Source organism: Eumetopias jubatus, unplaced genomic scaffold (assembly GCF_037043125.1).
Source record: "Eumetopias jubatus isolate StellerSeaLion01/CBP00866 unplaced genomic scaffold, mEumJub1_p1.0 scaffold_2, whole genome shotgun sequence".
Classification (NCBI taxonomy): domain Eukaryota; kingdom Metazoa; phylum Chordata; class Mammalia; order Carnivora; family Otariidae; genus Eumetopias; species Eumetopias jubatus.
This window is the reverse complement of record NW_028274808.1, coordinates 76,574,236-76,592,797: the sequence shown is the minus strand read 5'-3', so window position 1 is coordinate 76,592,797 and position 18,562 is coordinate 76,574,236. Positions and strand designations below refer to the sequence as shown.

General features: G+C 35.6%; 1 protein-coding gene across 5 annotated transcripts in view; it reads right to left on the bottom strand.

The window, feature by feature from the left end:
* LRBA (LPS responsive beige-like anchor protein) overlaps positions 1-18,562 on the bottom strand; it is a 741,906-nt gene that overhangs the window by 544,939 nt on the left and 178,405 nt on the right. For all 5 annotated transcript variants that reach the window (XM_028125276.1, XM_028125281.1, XM_028125278.1 and 2 more), the window contains exons 23-26: positions 4,461-5,513; positions 3,350-3,528; positions 2,164-2,317; positions 1,354-1,534 (exon numbers count right to left, since the gene is read on the bottom strand). In XM_028125276.1, coding sequence (XP_027981077.1) covers positions 1,354-1,534; positions 2,164-2,317; positions 3,350-3,528; positions 4,461-5,513 — 1,567 coding nt within the window. The remainder of the gene's footprint in view (positions 1-1,353; positions 1,535-2,163; positions 2,318-3,349; positions 3,529-4,460; positions 5,514-18,562) is intronic.

Below are 18,562 nucleotides of genomic sequence, written 5' to 3'. Positions count from 1 at the left end.
ATACTAATAGTGCAGCCTTGTACTTTTAATTCCAGAAATATACTCTTTATAGAAAAGTGGCAAAGTTTAAAAAATGGCACGTACAAAATTAATAGAGTCAAAATATTTAAATTATATTACTAACAGAAAATTTAAGGAAGTATGTTATAACAAAGAACAGGAATACAAGTTAAACTATGTTCAAATTCTAACTGTACCAATTATAGCTTTTGGATTTTGAGTAAGTTCTGATCTCAAATATCTTCATGAGTAAAAGAAAATAATTGCTGACTCACTGAAAATCTGCAGTAACAAATGACAGTAGTCAATAAATGATAGTTTTGTTTTTTATACTCACCATTTGAATCTCTTAATTAAAATTTTAAAACAAACTTCTAAAAATTGTTACATCAAGTTATTTAGAGCATCCTAAGTTTAAAAGTACTTTGAATAGCATTAAAAATAATCATTGCACCAAAAAAAGTTTACCTGTTCATGTAACAGATATTTCTGCTAAAAATGGGAAAATCTTTCATTAACTAATTAGATTTTCCACTTTTAATGTTATATTTCCACAGATGCCTTATTTCTGATCTATCTTCATGTGGCCATGGTTCCTAACGGTTTTGTTTGCATTTCTTCGTCCCCTTCTCCCTAGCTGCTTTTCTCCATTTAATAAGCAAATCCTTAGCAAAGTTTCACTATTTACAACTAGATAACAAGAAATCTTCTGCATCGAGAAAAATTCTTCTGTGTCACTAAAGGAAGCCCTGATGACACTAAAAATTCTTTTTGTGTATTTTAACTTTTCCCTAAGCAAGAACTGCCTCCAGGAGAAGAACAGAGATTTAATAATTTCAGGAACTGCTTCAACAAATTACCAGTTTATTTTGACAAAGGCTGTACTGGAATGATGATAGTTTAGAACCTTGCCACTCAAGTGTGTTTGTAAGAGAGCAGTTTCAACATCACCTGGGGTTTGTTAGACAATTACAGACCTCACCTCAGTCCTATATGACCTAACTGCATTTTAACAAGATCCTCTAGTGATTCTTGTATATGAATCATCTTAAAATTTGAGCAGCACTATTTTTGAGCAAAAAAAGACCAGAAGAGGAATGGTAGTGGTGACCATAATCAACCTGAATTTTTCAAAACATGTCCTTCCTCTAGCCAACTTTGCAACCACTACTATAGCATAGTACATACATAATCTTCACTCTTTGGAGGCTAAAAAAAAAAAAAAAAACATAGGATAAACTGTCTAGCACACATTTTTCCACTAACAGGTGAAAGATAATTTTCAATCTAATATGTCAATTTTACTGAAAAATGTTCAAGTAAATTCCTAACTAGTGGGTTTTAACATCTCACCTAGTCGGAGACACTGCCGCAAAATTCCACCAGAAGACATACTTTTTTCAGCTTCAATTTCAGTAAAGCCAAGAGAACTTGCAAATATAAGCACATCCACAAGGCTGATTAGCCTCTGCAAAAATGTCACAGAGGCTTCTATTGAAAGGCCTTGAGTAGGTTCAATATTCTCCAGCTCATGCTGTAAGGAACAAAATTTGACATTTACATCTATATTCTGATCAACATCTAGTTTTCTTAGATACATTTCCCAAATTTGTTTTATAAAAAGCCAGGCTTTCAGATATCTAGTTCAACAGAATGATTTCCTTTTTCATCTAAAAAGAAGGCAAAGGAGGGGCGCCTGGGTGGCTCAGTCAGTTAAGTGTCTGCCTTTGGCTCAGGTCATGACCCTGGAGTCCGAGAATCGAGTCCCACCATCGGGCTCCCTGCTCAGCGGGGAGTCTGCTTCTCCCTCTGACCCTCCCCCCCTCATGCCCTCTCTCTCGCTCTCATTCTCTCTCTAATAAATTTTAAAAAGTCTTAAAAAAATAAATAAAAATAAATAAAAAGAAGGCAATGGAAATGCATAGGTGAACCACCATTAATCATATTCACTAGCTGACTCATCCCTAAGAAATCAACATACTTTTTTAGGCCTTTCATTCCTGGAATAGATTCTAAGGTCCTTTCAGGTAACTGTAGAAGATCCAGTTGCTTTTGCCTTATAACACCTATGATACATAGTAACCACCACATTCAACTTTTAATCAACAAAGATTCATAACAATCATGTTTTCACACCAATTTTACATAGAAGTTAAGTCTTACTGTAGCCGATGTAGCTGCTGAAAGCAACGGCAGTATACCCCCACAAGCCATGACCATATTGTCCATCACTTGAGAGATGAGATGAATTGTGTTGTGTACAAAGATGACATTATCACTGCTATTCACGAAGTCCATAACTGTCTTTGTTGAATGGCTGTCCAAAGATAAATGATGTTTACTGATAAAGCTAAAGAAAAGAAATCAGTTTGCCTACTTGTGGGGAGGGAGGATAAGAAGGTGCTTTCACTTCATCTTGAAAGCTGAGGTAATGATAATGATATAGCAGGCATATTGGGGATGTACTTCCTCAGAAGATGTAGACCATTCCATCTCAGGAGATACAATCCATGCCCCTTTTCAGTGCTGAAACATATAACACTATTCATCTTGTATACCAAAAGTTGAATTATCCTTAACTGGGAACAAAACTGAGAAGTCATGTAGCAAAAATTAAGAGGTAAATGGTGTTAAATGTGCTATTAAAAATGAATTTTCTATTAACATTTTCTTAGATAATCCCATAAAATGTTTTTAAACAGTGTAAGTGTAGTATACAAATAACAAACCAGTGATGCATTTTAAATCATAAATCACACAATAGATAATCTGAACTATACAGAGGTTTTATACTAAAACTACATTGGAGAACTGGATGTTATATTTAAAGTCCAATTTTTTTTTTAATACTCCTACTAATAAACCACTTTAGCAGATCAATCTTCAGGTGAATTATATGCTATAAAATATGCTACAGGAAATCTGCAGCAAAATTTTTAAAAGAAAAATCTCTGACTTTAAAGCTTTTGTAATTCAGACAGGGTAGCTCATCTTAATAATGGAGAAAAAATTGTAAATTCAATAAACTGTACCAAAGAAATAATTTACATTCTACTTTTTAACCAAATGTCTGAAATTAATTGCAAAATGTTAACTATATAAACTTCTTTAAAAACAAAGACCAGGGTCCCTGGGTGGCTTAGTCAGTTAAGCATCTGACTCTTGATTTGGACTCAGGTCATGACCTCAGGGTTGTGAGATCAAGTCCCACATTGGGTTCCACATTGGACATGAAGTCCGCCTAAGATTCTCTCTCTCCCTCTCTAAAAAAACCAAAAAACAAAAAACAAACAAAAAAGACAAAGACTAAACTTTATACACATCTTCTATAACAAACACATGGACAAACCTTCTCCACATCTGTATATCTGTTTCTATTGAAAATAATAGATCAGTGAGCAAACGCTGATGCATTTGAGACCATTTGAACTCAGGAATACGAAACATAGCGGATCTGGAATCCCTCCTTTGTCCAGTAACTCCATCTGGTGCTATTCCTTGACCTGGTTCCTCCTGCCGCCTTGACATCTAATACAGAAAATTTAAAAGAGTAGTAAAATAAATTCACTTCAAAGAAGGCATTAATAATATAATAGCTTCAATGCAATTCATCTAACAAATAATATTTTCAGATACTAAGGAACCAAATTAGAGAAAAATTATCAATGAGTAGTAACATTAAAACTTTAACACATTTAGAGCAAAGTTATCAAAAATGCTAAACTACCATAATTCAACAGTAATTAGCTTGCAACCATCTTAGTAATACCACCAGCAAATGCAGCATTTTTTAAAAGAATCAAGATTCTTAGATTTGAATATTAGCATGAAAGAAGGCAGGGTCTGGACTATAAATTGGTTAGAATTAAAAACAAACATAAAGGTAACAGAATTAAGAACCAACAAAATGGTTGGTTGAACAGAGTGGAAAATGACAATATGCAATCAACCCCTGTCTCCTGAATCACTCTGAGATACTAGTAAAAGAGAAAGAAGTACCTTTAGATCTCAGAAAGGCTCCTCCCCTCTTACAAAGCAAACAGACCTCACCGTCTGTTTCCTCATGGAAGGAATTTTAAACTACATACTTTATATATAAAATTAGATACTGACAGGTGGTTCTGCAAGAAGATAGCCCTAGATTGTGCTGGAGAATTAATGTACTAACTATGATTGGGTTATCAAATAAAGGGCAAAGGCAAGTATTTCCAATATTCGTTTTATAAACTAGAATTATTAAAATCCTAAAACTTGAAAGTAGTAACTTTTGGTGATGCTGTGGTGAAAATAATAATAAAAGCTGCCTTTAATGAACTCACACTAAAATCTTGTGCTAAAGATAACAAATGTAATCTTTATATTCATTATATTTATATAATTGCAAATAGGGTATGAACCAACTCCAAAATAAAATAAAATGTAAGTGTATACCCTTGCACTAAGACAGTAAATATAATCACCTCAGGCACAGGCTGATGGGGTTGAGATGCCTCCATGTTTGTATTGGCCTTCAATTCCAATCTCTCAGTATCTGTAGCAACACTGGAAACATCCAATTTAGCAATCCTCTGCTCAGAAGTAGTAGGAGACTCAAAGACAGGAGAATCACCAATTAATTTGGTTTCTCTCATCAAGTTAGCTGCTTTCTTCCCTTCCTCTAGCATCTCACCAATGTCTGACTGTGCAGGTGTCTGGGAAACAGTAGTATCTGGTGATGTAGCCGAAGACCCTGATGCTGTCATAGTCAAGATTCCAGAATCTTTGGAATCTTGAGTTTCACTGTCAGTTTGCTTCTTACTTACAGCTTCTTGCTCTTGAAAGATTAATTTGTTGTCATTACTAAGCATGTCCAGTCTTCCACTGCCTTCAGATGCATCTGGAGACAAACTATCTTCTCGGAGCTCTGTGGGTAGACTGGCTTCCTCAGTAGGACCACTTTCCACCTTCAGTTCTACATAATCGTCATCATCTTCCTCTACCATAGACTTATCCAATAACTCTGGCACCTCTGAGGCATCCTCTTCTGAAGGAGAACTTATAGAAGCAGTTACTTCACTAACAGTCATTATACCTGTGACACTCGTTTTAAAAGAACTAGAGGAAACAGTCTCACCTTCTATCATATCAGAGGATACTTCTAAATCACCTGTATTAATTGTTTCATTTATCAATGTTTCTTCTAAAGGGACTTCATCTAGTAACTCCTGACTTTCTTGACCAGTTTTCCTTTCTTCATTAGATGGGTTAGGAGTTTGCAGTTCAACGATGGAAGCAGAGTCTACTGAAACTGTCTTCTCAACAGTTGACTTTTCATCACTATTTCTGGTGCTATGAGGAGACACAGGACAAGCCTTCATATCTGATTGCTGGGATGCTACTGAAACATTAACATCCCTGCTAATGGCAGAGACTGCTTCAACTGGACTTGAACATTGCCCTATTTCTTCATCAATTTTGCCCTGGTGTTCTCTGAACATATTGGCAAGATTTTCTTTGTGTATTTCAAAAGTGACCTAGATGAAAAACATAAAATCAGTCAAAATATGCAACAAAAAAAAGGAAGAGCATACAGAATATAAAATTAAAATATTTAACAATTTTTCAAATAAATGTTTTATATAATGCAATAAAGTAATGTTCCTAGAATATCCTTATCTTATAAAATAAAAAGTAAGTCAATCACAAAAAACAAAATAATAAAAAAAAAATGATAGCCAGACTTGATGCTGACAGGTAGCACAGCATTAAACCACAATAAGAACATCTTTAGTCTATTCTTAAACATGTACATGAAAAGAATACACTACTCTACTGACCTCTATAACTTGTACCAGGATCTAAATATATACTTACCATTGTGAAGGGCTTTGTGCACTAAATAATACATTGTTTAAACTGCAATGAAAACCCATTTCCCCATAATTTATCCTCAACAGAGCAAAAAAAAAAAAAAAAAAAAAAATTTACGCCCACTATTACAACAGCTCTCCATATATTTATTAAGTTAGTAAAACATTTTCCTACTAAGCTAATACAAATTCTTTCAGCAATGAAAAAAGAATCCAACCCTTCCCCAAAGGTCAACCACAATTTTCTTTTTTTTTTTTTTGCCTTAACAACCACAATTTTCAAAGTCTAAATTGGTCAAAATAACCTGAAAGTTCCAGGTCATCCATCCATCCCTCCATTCCACTTCCATGTGAGTGACTACTATGTAACTGGCACTGTGAACATCCCCATTATCATGGTTAGCCTTATAACCATTTACCTTGATAATTTTCTTATCAAAGATTATTACAGCCACCATTATGTGATTTCCACTGGTGTTATAATAGGAAACATCCCTCAAAAAGAAATGTAATACATGCAGAAAGTATAGGTATAATTAAGCTTAACAATGCTAGAACTGCCTGTTCCTGTAATCTACACTATTATAATATATACAGTAAATTGAACCTTTAGTCAACAAATTTTTATTGAGCTGTAGTATGGGAGGGTGGTAGTAAATGACAACAAAAGATGATTATTTGTGCACAAAGATCCATAGGCCTTTTTGAATCATAGGCATGTATACACATGGGTAAAAGGCAAAGAAATGTATAAATAATGCGTTATGCACACATTTTTTTCTATAGCAATTTACTAGTCTTTACTTGGGATATATACAGTATGATGATATCATAATGGGATACAGCTCAAGACAGAAATGTTTAGGAAATAAACATTTTCCTAATTGTAAATCTTTGGGAAACTTTTTTTAATATTTCAAAATGAAATGCATATATCCCACACTAAAGAGTAAAACAGCACAGTAAACATTAATATCAATTTCTTTTATAACCAGAAAGCAAATATTTTCTTGAACTAAGTTGTTTGTTGTTGTTGTTGTTGTTTTTAAGTAGGCTCTACACCCAACATGGGGATTGAATTCATGACGCTGAGACTAAGAGTCTCATGCTCTACAAACTGAGGAAGCCAAGTTCCCTGAACGAAGTTATTTTAATTGTCCAATTCCTCCTTATTTATTCAGCAAAATGTACTGAACATCCAAAGCATGCCAGGCACTGTGTGATGAAAAACACAATGTCCCTGCTTTCATGGAACTTATATTCTAATGAAAGAAACTGACAACAAAAACATACAAAAATATAAAATAATGTCAAGTAACAGTAAGAGCTTTGAAGGGGAAAAAAGAGAATAACTGAAGATGACAGGTTAGGTGGGAGGGTATGTTTAGAGTAACTAGGGGAGGTCTCTAAGGATATTTATTACATTGAACAGAAATAAAAATAAAGTGAGAGAACAAGTTACATGAATATCAAAAGGAAAAGAGTTTCAGGCAGGAGGAAAAACAAATGCAAAGTCCCTGGTTGCCAAAATGAGCTTGGTATGTTTGAAAGAGAACAGTAGATGGTAAGGTCACACAGGTAGGGATTGGCTAGATCATGGTTATAGAGAATCATAGACTGTATTAAAGACTTTGAATTTTATTCTGAGTGTGAGAGAGCCATCAGAAAATTCTAAGTAAGCGGAAGACATCTTATTTCTTAAAGTATCATTTAGTCTATTTAGAAAACTGACTTTAGGAAGATCATCTACACTGATGTGACTATTATTATTGTCTAAGGAAGGCAAGTTTCATACTACCAACCTCACAGTGATTTTGAAAACAGATCCTTTATTTCAACAACGGTGTATACGTTTAGTTTTCAATAATCATTTGCTTTGATTTTACTCAAATTAAGAATTTTTAAAATTTCATCATAAATTATTAAAATATATCAAAACATGAATATGTACAATTTATACATACAGATTAAAGAATAATCTTTTTAAATCCCATATACCTACTACCCACGCCAAGAAATAGAACACCACTACCTCACAATTCCTCTATGTGCCCATCCTCAACCTCCCCATCCCCATCAAGAGGAAATCACTATTTTGGCATTTCTATTGTTTCCTACCTGTTTCTTTTTTTAACAGTTCTACTACCTATATAGTGAACATACTTATCGTGTTTAGTTTGAGAAGCTAGTACAGCACAAACCTAGCCAGCTTTATGAGGAAAGGGCAATATTACCATAATTAACTAAAGGCTACCAGAAGACAAGCTACAGAGAATCTATGAATTGGAACAGGGCTTCAGTTTCTCTAAGAGAATACATAAGGCTATTCCTGGGAAATCTGTTGGCAAGGCCATCTGGAAATACTGGGACATACGTAGGTCAGAAGAATTGAAGCATCTATGAGTGTGGGACAGGTAACAGATACCTGGCATGAATAAGGTATAGGAAGTAGACTACTTTATATTTCCCAATTCTCACCACGGTCTACCTCTACTCTCAGAAGTAAATCAAAGGAGACCACTTTTTCAAGGAGTGAAGTGAGAATGTTCAAGTGATCCAGGCAGGAGGACTAGAAGAGAGAGCATAAACTGAATCAGTACGTGGTCAAGACAAGCCAAGTAGTTCTAAGAATATGGGCCTATCACATGTTAAGTAATTTGTTCTCAGGTTTTAAAAAAAAAAACTGTTAAAGGGGCGCCTGGGTGGCTCAGTTGGTTGAGTGACTGCCTTCGGCTCAGGTCATGATCCTGGAGTCCCGGGATCGAGTCCCGCATCAGGCTCCCTGCTCAGCAGGGAGTCTGCTTCTCCCTCTGCCCCTCCCCCCTCTCATGTGCTCTCTCTCTTTCTCTCTCTCAAATAAATAAAATCTTTAAAAAAAAATCTTTAAAAAAAAACTGTTAAAAGGCAACTGGCATTTCACTGACAGTAGCTTCCCCCTATATCTGTTAAGTAAAACTGTTCCAATTTAGAAGGACTGTCATATGTCTATTACACAGCTGCCATCCTGGGATCTCCCTTCATCATTGTCCTGGAGATCTCTTCTTATCTCTCTCCTATGTCACCTCTCCTGTTTCTTACGTCCCATATCTTTCTCTTCGTTTCATTTTCTCCTTTTGGTGCTGTATATCACCCAGTACCTTCTTGAAAAGGGGTATATATAAACTAAGTTTTGAGATCACACTTGATTAATAGATTGATTATAAAACCATAGGTTGGAAAGCATTTAACCTCAGATTTTGAAAAGTATTTCTTCATTGCCTTCTTATTTTTGTGCTTACTGTTGGGAAGTCTGAGCCTACTCTGATTCTTGATCCTTTATAAGACCTATTCTGTTCCCTGTAAAATCTTATAAAATCTCTTTGCTCCTAGTGCTTTCAAATTTCACACTGATTCTCAACATAGGTCAATTTTCATCCATTTTGTTAAATATCCACTGGGCCCTTCCAAGGGAAATATGGAAGGGCCATATTTCCCTTGGTTCTGGGAAATTTTCTTGAATCAATTACTTTTTACCTTCGTCCCCTTTTTCACCTATTCTCACTTTTTGGAATTAATATCTTTTGACACTGCGCTGAATAGTCCTCTAATTTTCTTACTATTTCTCTATTTTCCATGTCTTTGTCTTTTGGTTCTACTATCTGGGAGAGTTCCTCAAACTGACCCTTGAACTTGTTTTTCATTTCTCCTATGTGACTCTGGGCTAGTCACTTGACTTTTCTGCTGCTTATATTTTTCTTCTCTAAAATGGGTAGTATAGGAGTATCAAAAATCCCAGACTTCAAGTTATATTACAAAGCTATAGTGATCAAAACAATAGGGTACTGGCACAAAACCAGACACAGAGATCAATGGAACAGAACAGAAAACCAAGAGAGGAACCCACAACTACATGGTCAATTAATCTTTGAGAAAGCAAGAATATCCAATGGGAAAAAGAATGTCTCTTCAACCAACAGTACTGGGGAAACTGGACAGCAATATGCAAAAGAATGAAACTGGACCACTTACTTATTCCAAACACAAAAATAAATTTAAAATGGATTAAAGACCTAAATGTGAGACCTAAAACCATAAAAATCCTAGAGGAGAACACAAGCAGTAAGTTCTTTCACACTGACTGTAGCAACTTCTTTCTAGATATGTCTCATGAGGCCAGGGAAATAAAAGCAAAAAATAACTACTGGGACTTCATCAAAATAAAAGCTTCTACACAGCAAAGGAAACAATCAACAAAACTAAAAGGCAACCTTAAGAATAGAAGATGTTTACAAATGACGTATCCGATAAAGGCTAAGTATCCAAAATATATAAAGAACTTCCACAACTCAACACCCAAAAAACCAAATAATCCAATTAAAAGGCGGGCAGAAGACATGAATAGACATTTCTCCAAAGAAGATGTACAAATGGCTAACAGACACATGAAAAGATGTTCAACATCTCATCATCAGGGAAATACATATCAAAACTACAACAAGATATCACCTCACACCTGTCACAATGGCTAAATTCAACAACACAAGAAACAACATGTGTTGGCAAGAACGTGAACAAAGGGGAACCCTCCTGCACTGTTTGTGGCAATGCACACTAGTACAGCCACTCTGGAAAACAGTATGGTGGTTCCTCAAATAGTTAAAAATAGAACTACCCTATGATCCAGCAATTGCACTACTAGGTATTTACCTAAAGAATACAAAACTACGAATTCAAAGGGCTACATGCACCCTGATGTTTATAGCAACATTATCTAGAATAGCTAAACACTGGAAAGAGTTCAAATTTCCATCAACTGATGAATGGATAAAGAAGATGTGGTATATATTACAATGGAATATTAGCCATAAAAAAGAATAAAATCTTGCCAATTACATTGACATGGATGGAGCTAGAAACAATTATGCTAAGAAAAATAAGTCAGAGAAAGACAAACACCGTATGATTTTCGTCATATGTGGAATTTAAGGGGGGAAAAATGAGCAAAGGGAAAAAGAGAGAGAGAGATAAACCAAGAAACAGGCTCTTCACTACAGAGAACAAACTGATGGTTACCAGAGGGGAGGTGGGTGGAGAGATGGATTAAACAGGTAATGAGGATTAAGGAGTGCACTTGTCATGATAAGCAATGGATAATGTATAGAAGTGTTGAATCACTACATTATACACCTGAAACTAATATTACACTGTATGTTAACTAGAATTTAAATAAAAACACACACAAAAAAAACAACAAATGGAGGTTTTGTGACCACAGACTTAAAAATAAGTAAGATCTGTAGCTCCCAAATAAAAGATATTAAGAGCAAAAAAATAAAAATATATTCAAAATATAGAATTTTATATATACAAAATGCCAAAGATTTGCTTAATGTAAGCATCAACTTTGCAGAAAATAAAAGGGGTATATCCTAGGGAGAAAGGTAGTATACATACATGAACCATCCAAGATAAATAGACAGTGATAGGCTCAGAAATTTTCTGAAGTCCATCCTCAGGCTAAGTAGCTGGGAAAGACAAATTTGGGGGCAATAAGTTTGGAAACAGATCCAAAGGCTGGTCTCACCACAGTCAAACAGCAGGCTTAAATGTTCACTGGTATACTGTTCTAAATGTATGCTATTTCCATTGCATTACTGGTCACCAAGTCATAAAAAGATCTACAAATCCAGGGGCACCTGGGTGGCTCCATCGGTTAAGCATCTGACTTGATTTTGGCTCAGGTCATGATCTTGGGGTCCTGGGATGAAGCTCCAATTCAGGCTCTGAGCTCAGCAGGGAATCCGCTTGGATTTTCTCTCTCCCTCTTCCTCTGCCCCTCCCTTGCTTGGGTGTGCTCTTTCTCTCAAATAAATAAATCTTTTTTAAAAAATTTAAAATAAATCCAAATAACAAATAAGCTGGAACATTGGATAATTAGTAGAGTAAGGATAAATTTTCATCCTCTGACAAACTCAAAAGTGATATTCCCTAATGGGGGAGGAGGGAGCACTACCCTGGTTCAACTAACATATGTATCACAAAAGAAAGTTATCAGCAAAAATACTGTAATCCATCCCAAAACCAAGTATGTTCCTATACTGAACATTGTTTTAAAGAATAAAGGAAACAGATTTGGGACTGAAAGTTAGAACCTATGGTACTGCCACTATGAAATTCATTCAGTGTATTAAAACTGTAGAGTAAAATATCAAAATCCTATGACTATCTTTGCCCAACATAATTTTTAAGATGAATGCCAACTGTCATCTTAAAATGGTATACAACAGGAATTTAATGGATATCTTGAAACCTTAATATCTGATCTACATGATTACATCCAAATACTACAAGTAATTATATATTTTGAGTTATTTGGTAATAGGTATAAACTTAGAAAAAAATCTGTAAAATGAAACTAGTCCTGAATAAAAGCATTCACAGTTTTATATTAATGCTTTTATTAAGGTTACTAACACAGTTGTCTCAGCTAAACAAAACTTTGATAATACTTTATTGTATTCGCAGCACACAGGAGTCTCCCTACTCTTACCCATGGTTTTACTTCCCACAGTTTCTATTACCCATGGTCAACTGCAGTCTAAAAATATTAAATGGGAAATTTCAGAAATAAACAATTCATGAGATTCATGTTGTGTGCCATTCTGAGTAGCATCATGCACCATCCCATTCCATCCCACCTAAGACGTGAATCATCCCTTTGTCCAGCATGTCCATGTTGCATGCGCTGCCCATTAGTCACTCAGTAGTCATCTCAATTATTAGATCGTCTGTCACAGTGTCACAGTACACGTGTTCAAGTAACCCTATTTCACTTAATAATGGTCCCAAAGTGCAAGAGTTGTGATGCTGGTAACTGATATATGCCAAAGAGAAGCCATAAAGTCCTTCTTTTAAGTGAAAAGGTAGAAATTTTCAACTTCATAAAAGGAAAAGAAAAAATTCATATGCTGAGGTTGCTGAGATCTACAGTAGGAAAGAATCTTCTATCCGTGAAACTGTGAAGAGGAAAAAAAAATTGTACTAGTCTTGCTGTCACACCTAAGGCCACAAAAGTTATGGCCATAGTGTGTGATAAATGCTTAGTAAAGATGGAAAAGGCATTAAATCTGTGGGTGGAAGACATGAATGGTAAACGTGTTCCAACTGATAGTAACATGTTGTGCCAGAAAGCATTGAGCTTCAACGAAGACTTCAGGAAGAGATTCCCTGAAGAGTGACACCAACCCATTTACTACAAGGGATGGTTACACAAATTCAGGAATAGATCTAGACTGAAAAATATAAAAAATACTAGAAAAGCTATATCTGCTGATGAAGTAGCTGCTGCCACATTTGTGGAAGAGTTGGAAGAAGTTGATTAGGGAGAAGGACACCAAGCCACCTGGCTGGCTCAGTCGGTAGAGCATGTGACTCTTGATCTTGGGCTCATGAGATTAAGCCCCATGTTGGACGCAGAGATTAAAAAATAAAATCAAATAGCGTGGCAGAAAAATTAAAAATAAATAAATAAGTAAATATTTTAAGAAACTTTTTTTTTTTTTTTAAAGGAAAAGGACACCATCCAAAGCAAGTCTTCAACTGCAATGAGACTGGGCTCTTCCGGAAGATGTCCAATAGAACCTACATTCATAAAAATGCAAAGGAGGCACCAGGGCATAAAACATAAAACATACAGATAAACTCTGGTACTATGTGGCAACACTACAGAGCATATAATAAAGTCAGGCATAGTGTACAGAGCAAAGAACTCACATGCTCTCAAAAATAAAAACGAAAAGTATATGCCCATGTTCTGGCAATATAATCAGAAAGTTTGAGTGTCAACCATCTTGTTAATGAAATGGTTCCACCAATGCTTCATCCCAGAAGTGAAAAAAAATACTCGGAAGAGGAAGGGTTAGAATTTAAAGTCCTATTATAGACAATGCACCTGGTCACCTTGAAACCTGAATTTTGGTATTGAAAATTAAAACGTTAAGATTGCATTTTTACCTCCAAATATAACCTCACTGCTTCAGCCCCTTGACCAGGACATCATTTGGTTTATCAGTGCCACATCCATCCATCTGGTATCTGATTACATTTGATCAGCAACTGACTAAGACCCTAATCTGGACATAATGCAATGCTGGAAATCATTCATTATTGCTGATGCAATAACATTCATCAAGGCTTCAATGGATGAATTCAAACCAGAACCTGTAAATGCCTGCTGGAAGAACTTATGAAGTCATGAACGATTTTAAAGGATTCCCAGGGCTGATGGAGAAGTCAGGAAAATTATTCATTCAGCAAGACAAGTTAGTGGAGAGGATTTGCTGAAATGCTTGATGATGAAGTGGAAGGATATATGAAAAGTCACTGAAAAGTGTTAAAAAATGAGGAATTGAAAAAACTTGTTGAATCATCTACAGAGGAAGAAGAAATGGAAGCAGAACCAGCAATGCGAACATACAAAAATTTGCCTAAGTATTTCAAATGGCACAGCAATAAAGGACAAAATTATGGAATATGATCATCTAAAGGAAGAGAGCATTAAAGTCACACATCTGATCACCGAAGGATTACAACTTCTGCAGCAAATCTTTGATGCATTAAAAATAAAGTCAACAACTTCCCATTACAATGTTCTTCCAAAAGGTTTTTTGCAAAAACAATCTTCCAACTATCAAGTATTCCCAACCACTGACATCACGTGCTCCTGACATCCAATCTCCAACAATGATCCAGGATCACCTGAAGCAGATGATCCTCCTTCTGATGTATTGTCACAAGGTCAACAATAGCCCTAATGCAATATCACAATGCCTACATATATACACCTCACCTCATCACATCACATAGGCATTTTATCATCTCACATCATCACAGGAAGAAGATGAGTACAATAAGTTATTCTGAGAGACCACATTCTCATAACTTATTATAGTATATTGTTATACTTGTTCTATTAATGAATAGTACTAAACTCTGTATATATTGTTTTTTCCTATACATACATACCTATAATAAAGTTTGATTTATAAATTAGGCACAGTAAGAGTGTAACAACAATAACTAATTATAAAATAGTTCAGGCAGCAACTGGGGGTCTTGGAACAAACACATTCCCTATGGGTAAGGGGGAACAACTGTAGGGTGTTACACAGAACTGACCTACTCTACTGTTTATACTTAATTTAAGGAATTTCTCTTGTATTTCCATTGCCCTCTTCAGAGCCAACAGAAGATACATATTTTTGCTATCACAAATTATCTCATACAGATCTGTTTTCATGATGCTTTTGCTAGTATTCATTAAGTTACAATTTAAGTCAACTTATGTTGACTATCAACATAGTCTTTTTAACCATTTGATATGAGACTCTTCATTCTAAAGATAAAGTGTAATTTTGTGTAATATATTTTTGTCACCTTCTATCTATATTCAAGACTAGCAGACAAACTTTCAACTGGACGTACAAAAAGAGAGCTCGGGGTACCTGGCTGGCTCAGTCAGAAGAGTGTGGAACTCTTGATCTTAGGGTTGTGAGTTTGAGCCCCACGTTGCGTGTAGAGACTACTTAAGTAAACTTTATTTTTTAAGATCTTATTTATTTATTTGAGAGAGAGAGAGATCAAGCGCAAGCTGGGGGGAGGGCAGAGGGAGAGGGTGAAGCAGACTCCCCGCCAAGCAGGGAGCCTGACATGGGGCTCGATCCCAGGACCCCAGGATCATGACCCGAGCCGAAGGCAGACGCTTAACCAATGAGCCACTCAGGCTCCCCTAAATGAACTTTAAAAATAAGTATATAAATAAGAAGAAGATTAAAAAATATCATTTAATGTTAAAATTTCAAGAGCAAAAGATGGTTTATATAATATATATTTCAGGGGCACATGGGTGGCTTAGTAGTTTAAGCACTGGATTCTTGATCACAGCTCATGGCTTGATCTCAGGGTCATGAGTACAAGCCCCACCTTGAACTCCACACCCAATGTGGAGCCTACTTTAAAATAATAATAATCATAATCATAATCATAATAATACACATTTCAATTCAAAGCAATGTACACTTTCCTAAAGTACATCCTGAATCTGCCACAGAGAGTGTCTTTCCTTCTGTATTATACAGATTTGCAGTCAAATCTGTTTTAAATAGTGCTTTGTATTTCCTAAGCAAACCAACTTGTTTATTATTTCTTCTGTAAATATGAATACTAGAAATTCTTTAAAAATTCTGAACCTGATTTTGGAATTTTTCTTTAATTTACCTCAATACTCTAAAAGCTAAATGGCAACTGAGCAATTATCATTGTTGTTATCTTTTTTGATACCGTTTTTCCTAAAGGTATTTGTGACTGATAATTCCTAATTAATTACCAGATATTGTTCTAAATTACCCAGCTAAAAGACTAGTCATTAATCTTCACAATCATTTGATAGCTAATCTATAGCTGTTTGTAATGTTTGGAAAGCACTTGAATAAACTACTAGAGTTAAAGATACTCATGAGCTAATAACTACATTTATTTTGCCATTACTTTCAGCTTAATTGGTACTCAAATTTACTAAGAGATAAAAGATAATACATCAAAGATTAACATTATTAATCCATATATTTAAAAGATTTTAACTTATAAAAACTGAGACTTTTAAATGTTAAAAGTTTAAGAACTGGCCTTTTTCTTCAAGCAAATGCATCTTTTCATGGTATGTTATTTTCCTATGGAAATATCAGCTGAATATGACACACTAACTTCTAATTCTCAGGTTGCCAACATTTCATAGCTGATAAATATGATATTTTTAAAAACAGCTGAATCTTCCTACATGGGATATCAATCAGCATAGCTCAAAATGATCACTACCACACAAGAGATCTTTTATAGAGGCTCTAATCCCACAGCTTGCAACAACAATGGTATAAGGTAACAGATACAATAAAGTCAAGTTATTAATATTTATCAGGTTATAAATATTTACTATCTATTTTATACAAAGCATCTTGGTTACAAATCTGAATATTCCGGTTAAACCTAAGTTCTTAAATGCTACCTTAATACAATCTTAATGGAGGGGTATCAAGAATAAGGCCCAGGCTATAATAAGAAAACTACTTAAGAGATTATTTAAAAAAAAATCAGCTATTAAAAAAAAAGGTGGGTTTGTTTTTTTTTTTTTTAAGTAGGCTCCACGTCGAGCACGGAACCCAAGGCAGGGCTTGAACTCATGATCCTGAGATTGAGACCTGAGATGAAATCAAAAGCCACCCAGACGTCCCATAAAAAAAATTTTTTAATAACAAAGAGGAACAATCCTGTGAGGAAAACAAGTCGTATACATAATATGCACTATACATTCACCATATAATAAACTGAAAAGCACTGTTTGAATAGGGTAATATATTTTGATAGGGTTCAGAACACACTACCACGGGGCATCTGGGTGGCTTAGTCGCTAAGCGTCTGCCTTCGGCTCGGTCATGGTCTCAAGATCCTGGGATCAAGTCCCGCATCGGGCTCCCTGCTCAGTGGGAAGGCTGCTTCTCCCTCTTCTACTCCCCCTGCTTGTGTTCCCTCTCTCGCTGTCAAATAGATAAATAAAATCTTTTAAAAAAAAAAGAACGCACTACCACAAAATATGGCACATCAGCATACTGAGTATTTTAAGATGAAGGAAATATAAGAAAAAGCAGGTGCTGGAGGAACTATCTGACCTCTCTGATCTCCCCCGCTCTCCAAAGCCTCTCATGTGACAGGTGTCCTCCCTAAACCCTAGAGGAAAGGAGCATTCCTTATGCCGAAAAGAATCCAAATGAACAGGTCTTGCTAATTTTCCCCCAGTTTACTACCCTTAACTCATACCCTCTGTCCTATTGTGTTTTTTCATGACTTTTCACTCTTCATCAAACCTAGTATAAAAACACTCAGGTTTAACCCTTTCTTTGGGTCTTTCATTTTCTTATAAAGGCTCCCTTGTAACGTAAAACATATTAAATACATATGCTTTTTTTCTGTTAATCTCTATTTGTCAGTCTAATTTTCAGGCCCCGCCAGGGACTCTAGGAGGGTCAAGGAAAAAGTTTTTCCTCCCCTACAATTCACATGATTTTAATATAAAACAATATGTAGGGGCGACTGTATGGGGTAGTTGACTGACCCTCTGACTCCTGGTTTCAGCTCAGGTTGTGATCTCAGGTTCGTGAGATCGACCCCCGTGTCAGACTCCGCGCTTAGCGCAGAGTCAGCTTCATATTCGTTCTCTTTCCCTCTGTCCTTCTGCTCATACTCTCTAAAATAAATAAATAAATCTTAAAAAACAAAAAACAGTATGTAGTGTGTTTCCTCCTACCACTAGTCCTCACCTGCATAATTTCCAACAATCAAGGGATCAGTCATTAATTTATTATGTATCTTCCCAGCATATTTTCGTGCATACACACACAAATTCTCATTTTCCTACTCGTTTTACTAATATGCACTATACATACTGTTCCATACTTTTTGTCACTTATATCTTAGTGAACTATCTCAGGATAGTTTCAATTTGCAGTCCCTTGCAAATGAGTAAGTTGAGTCTCTTTTTATATATCTAAAGTAATTTGTTTTTTTGGATAGCAAAGGGGGGGAGGGAGGGAGAGGTTGAGAGAGAGAACCCTAAGCAGGCTCCACACCCAGCACAGAGCCTGACGCTCAATCTCACGACCCTGAGATCATGACCTAAGCTGAAA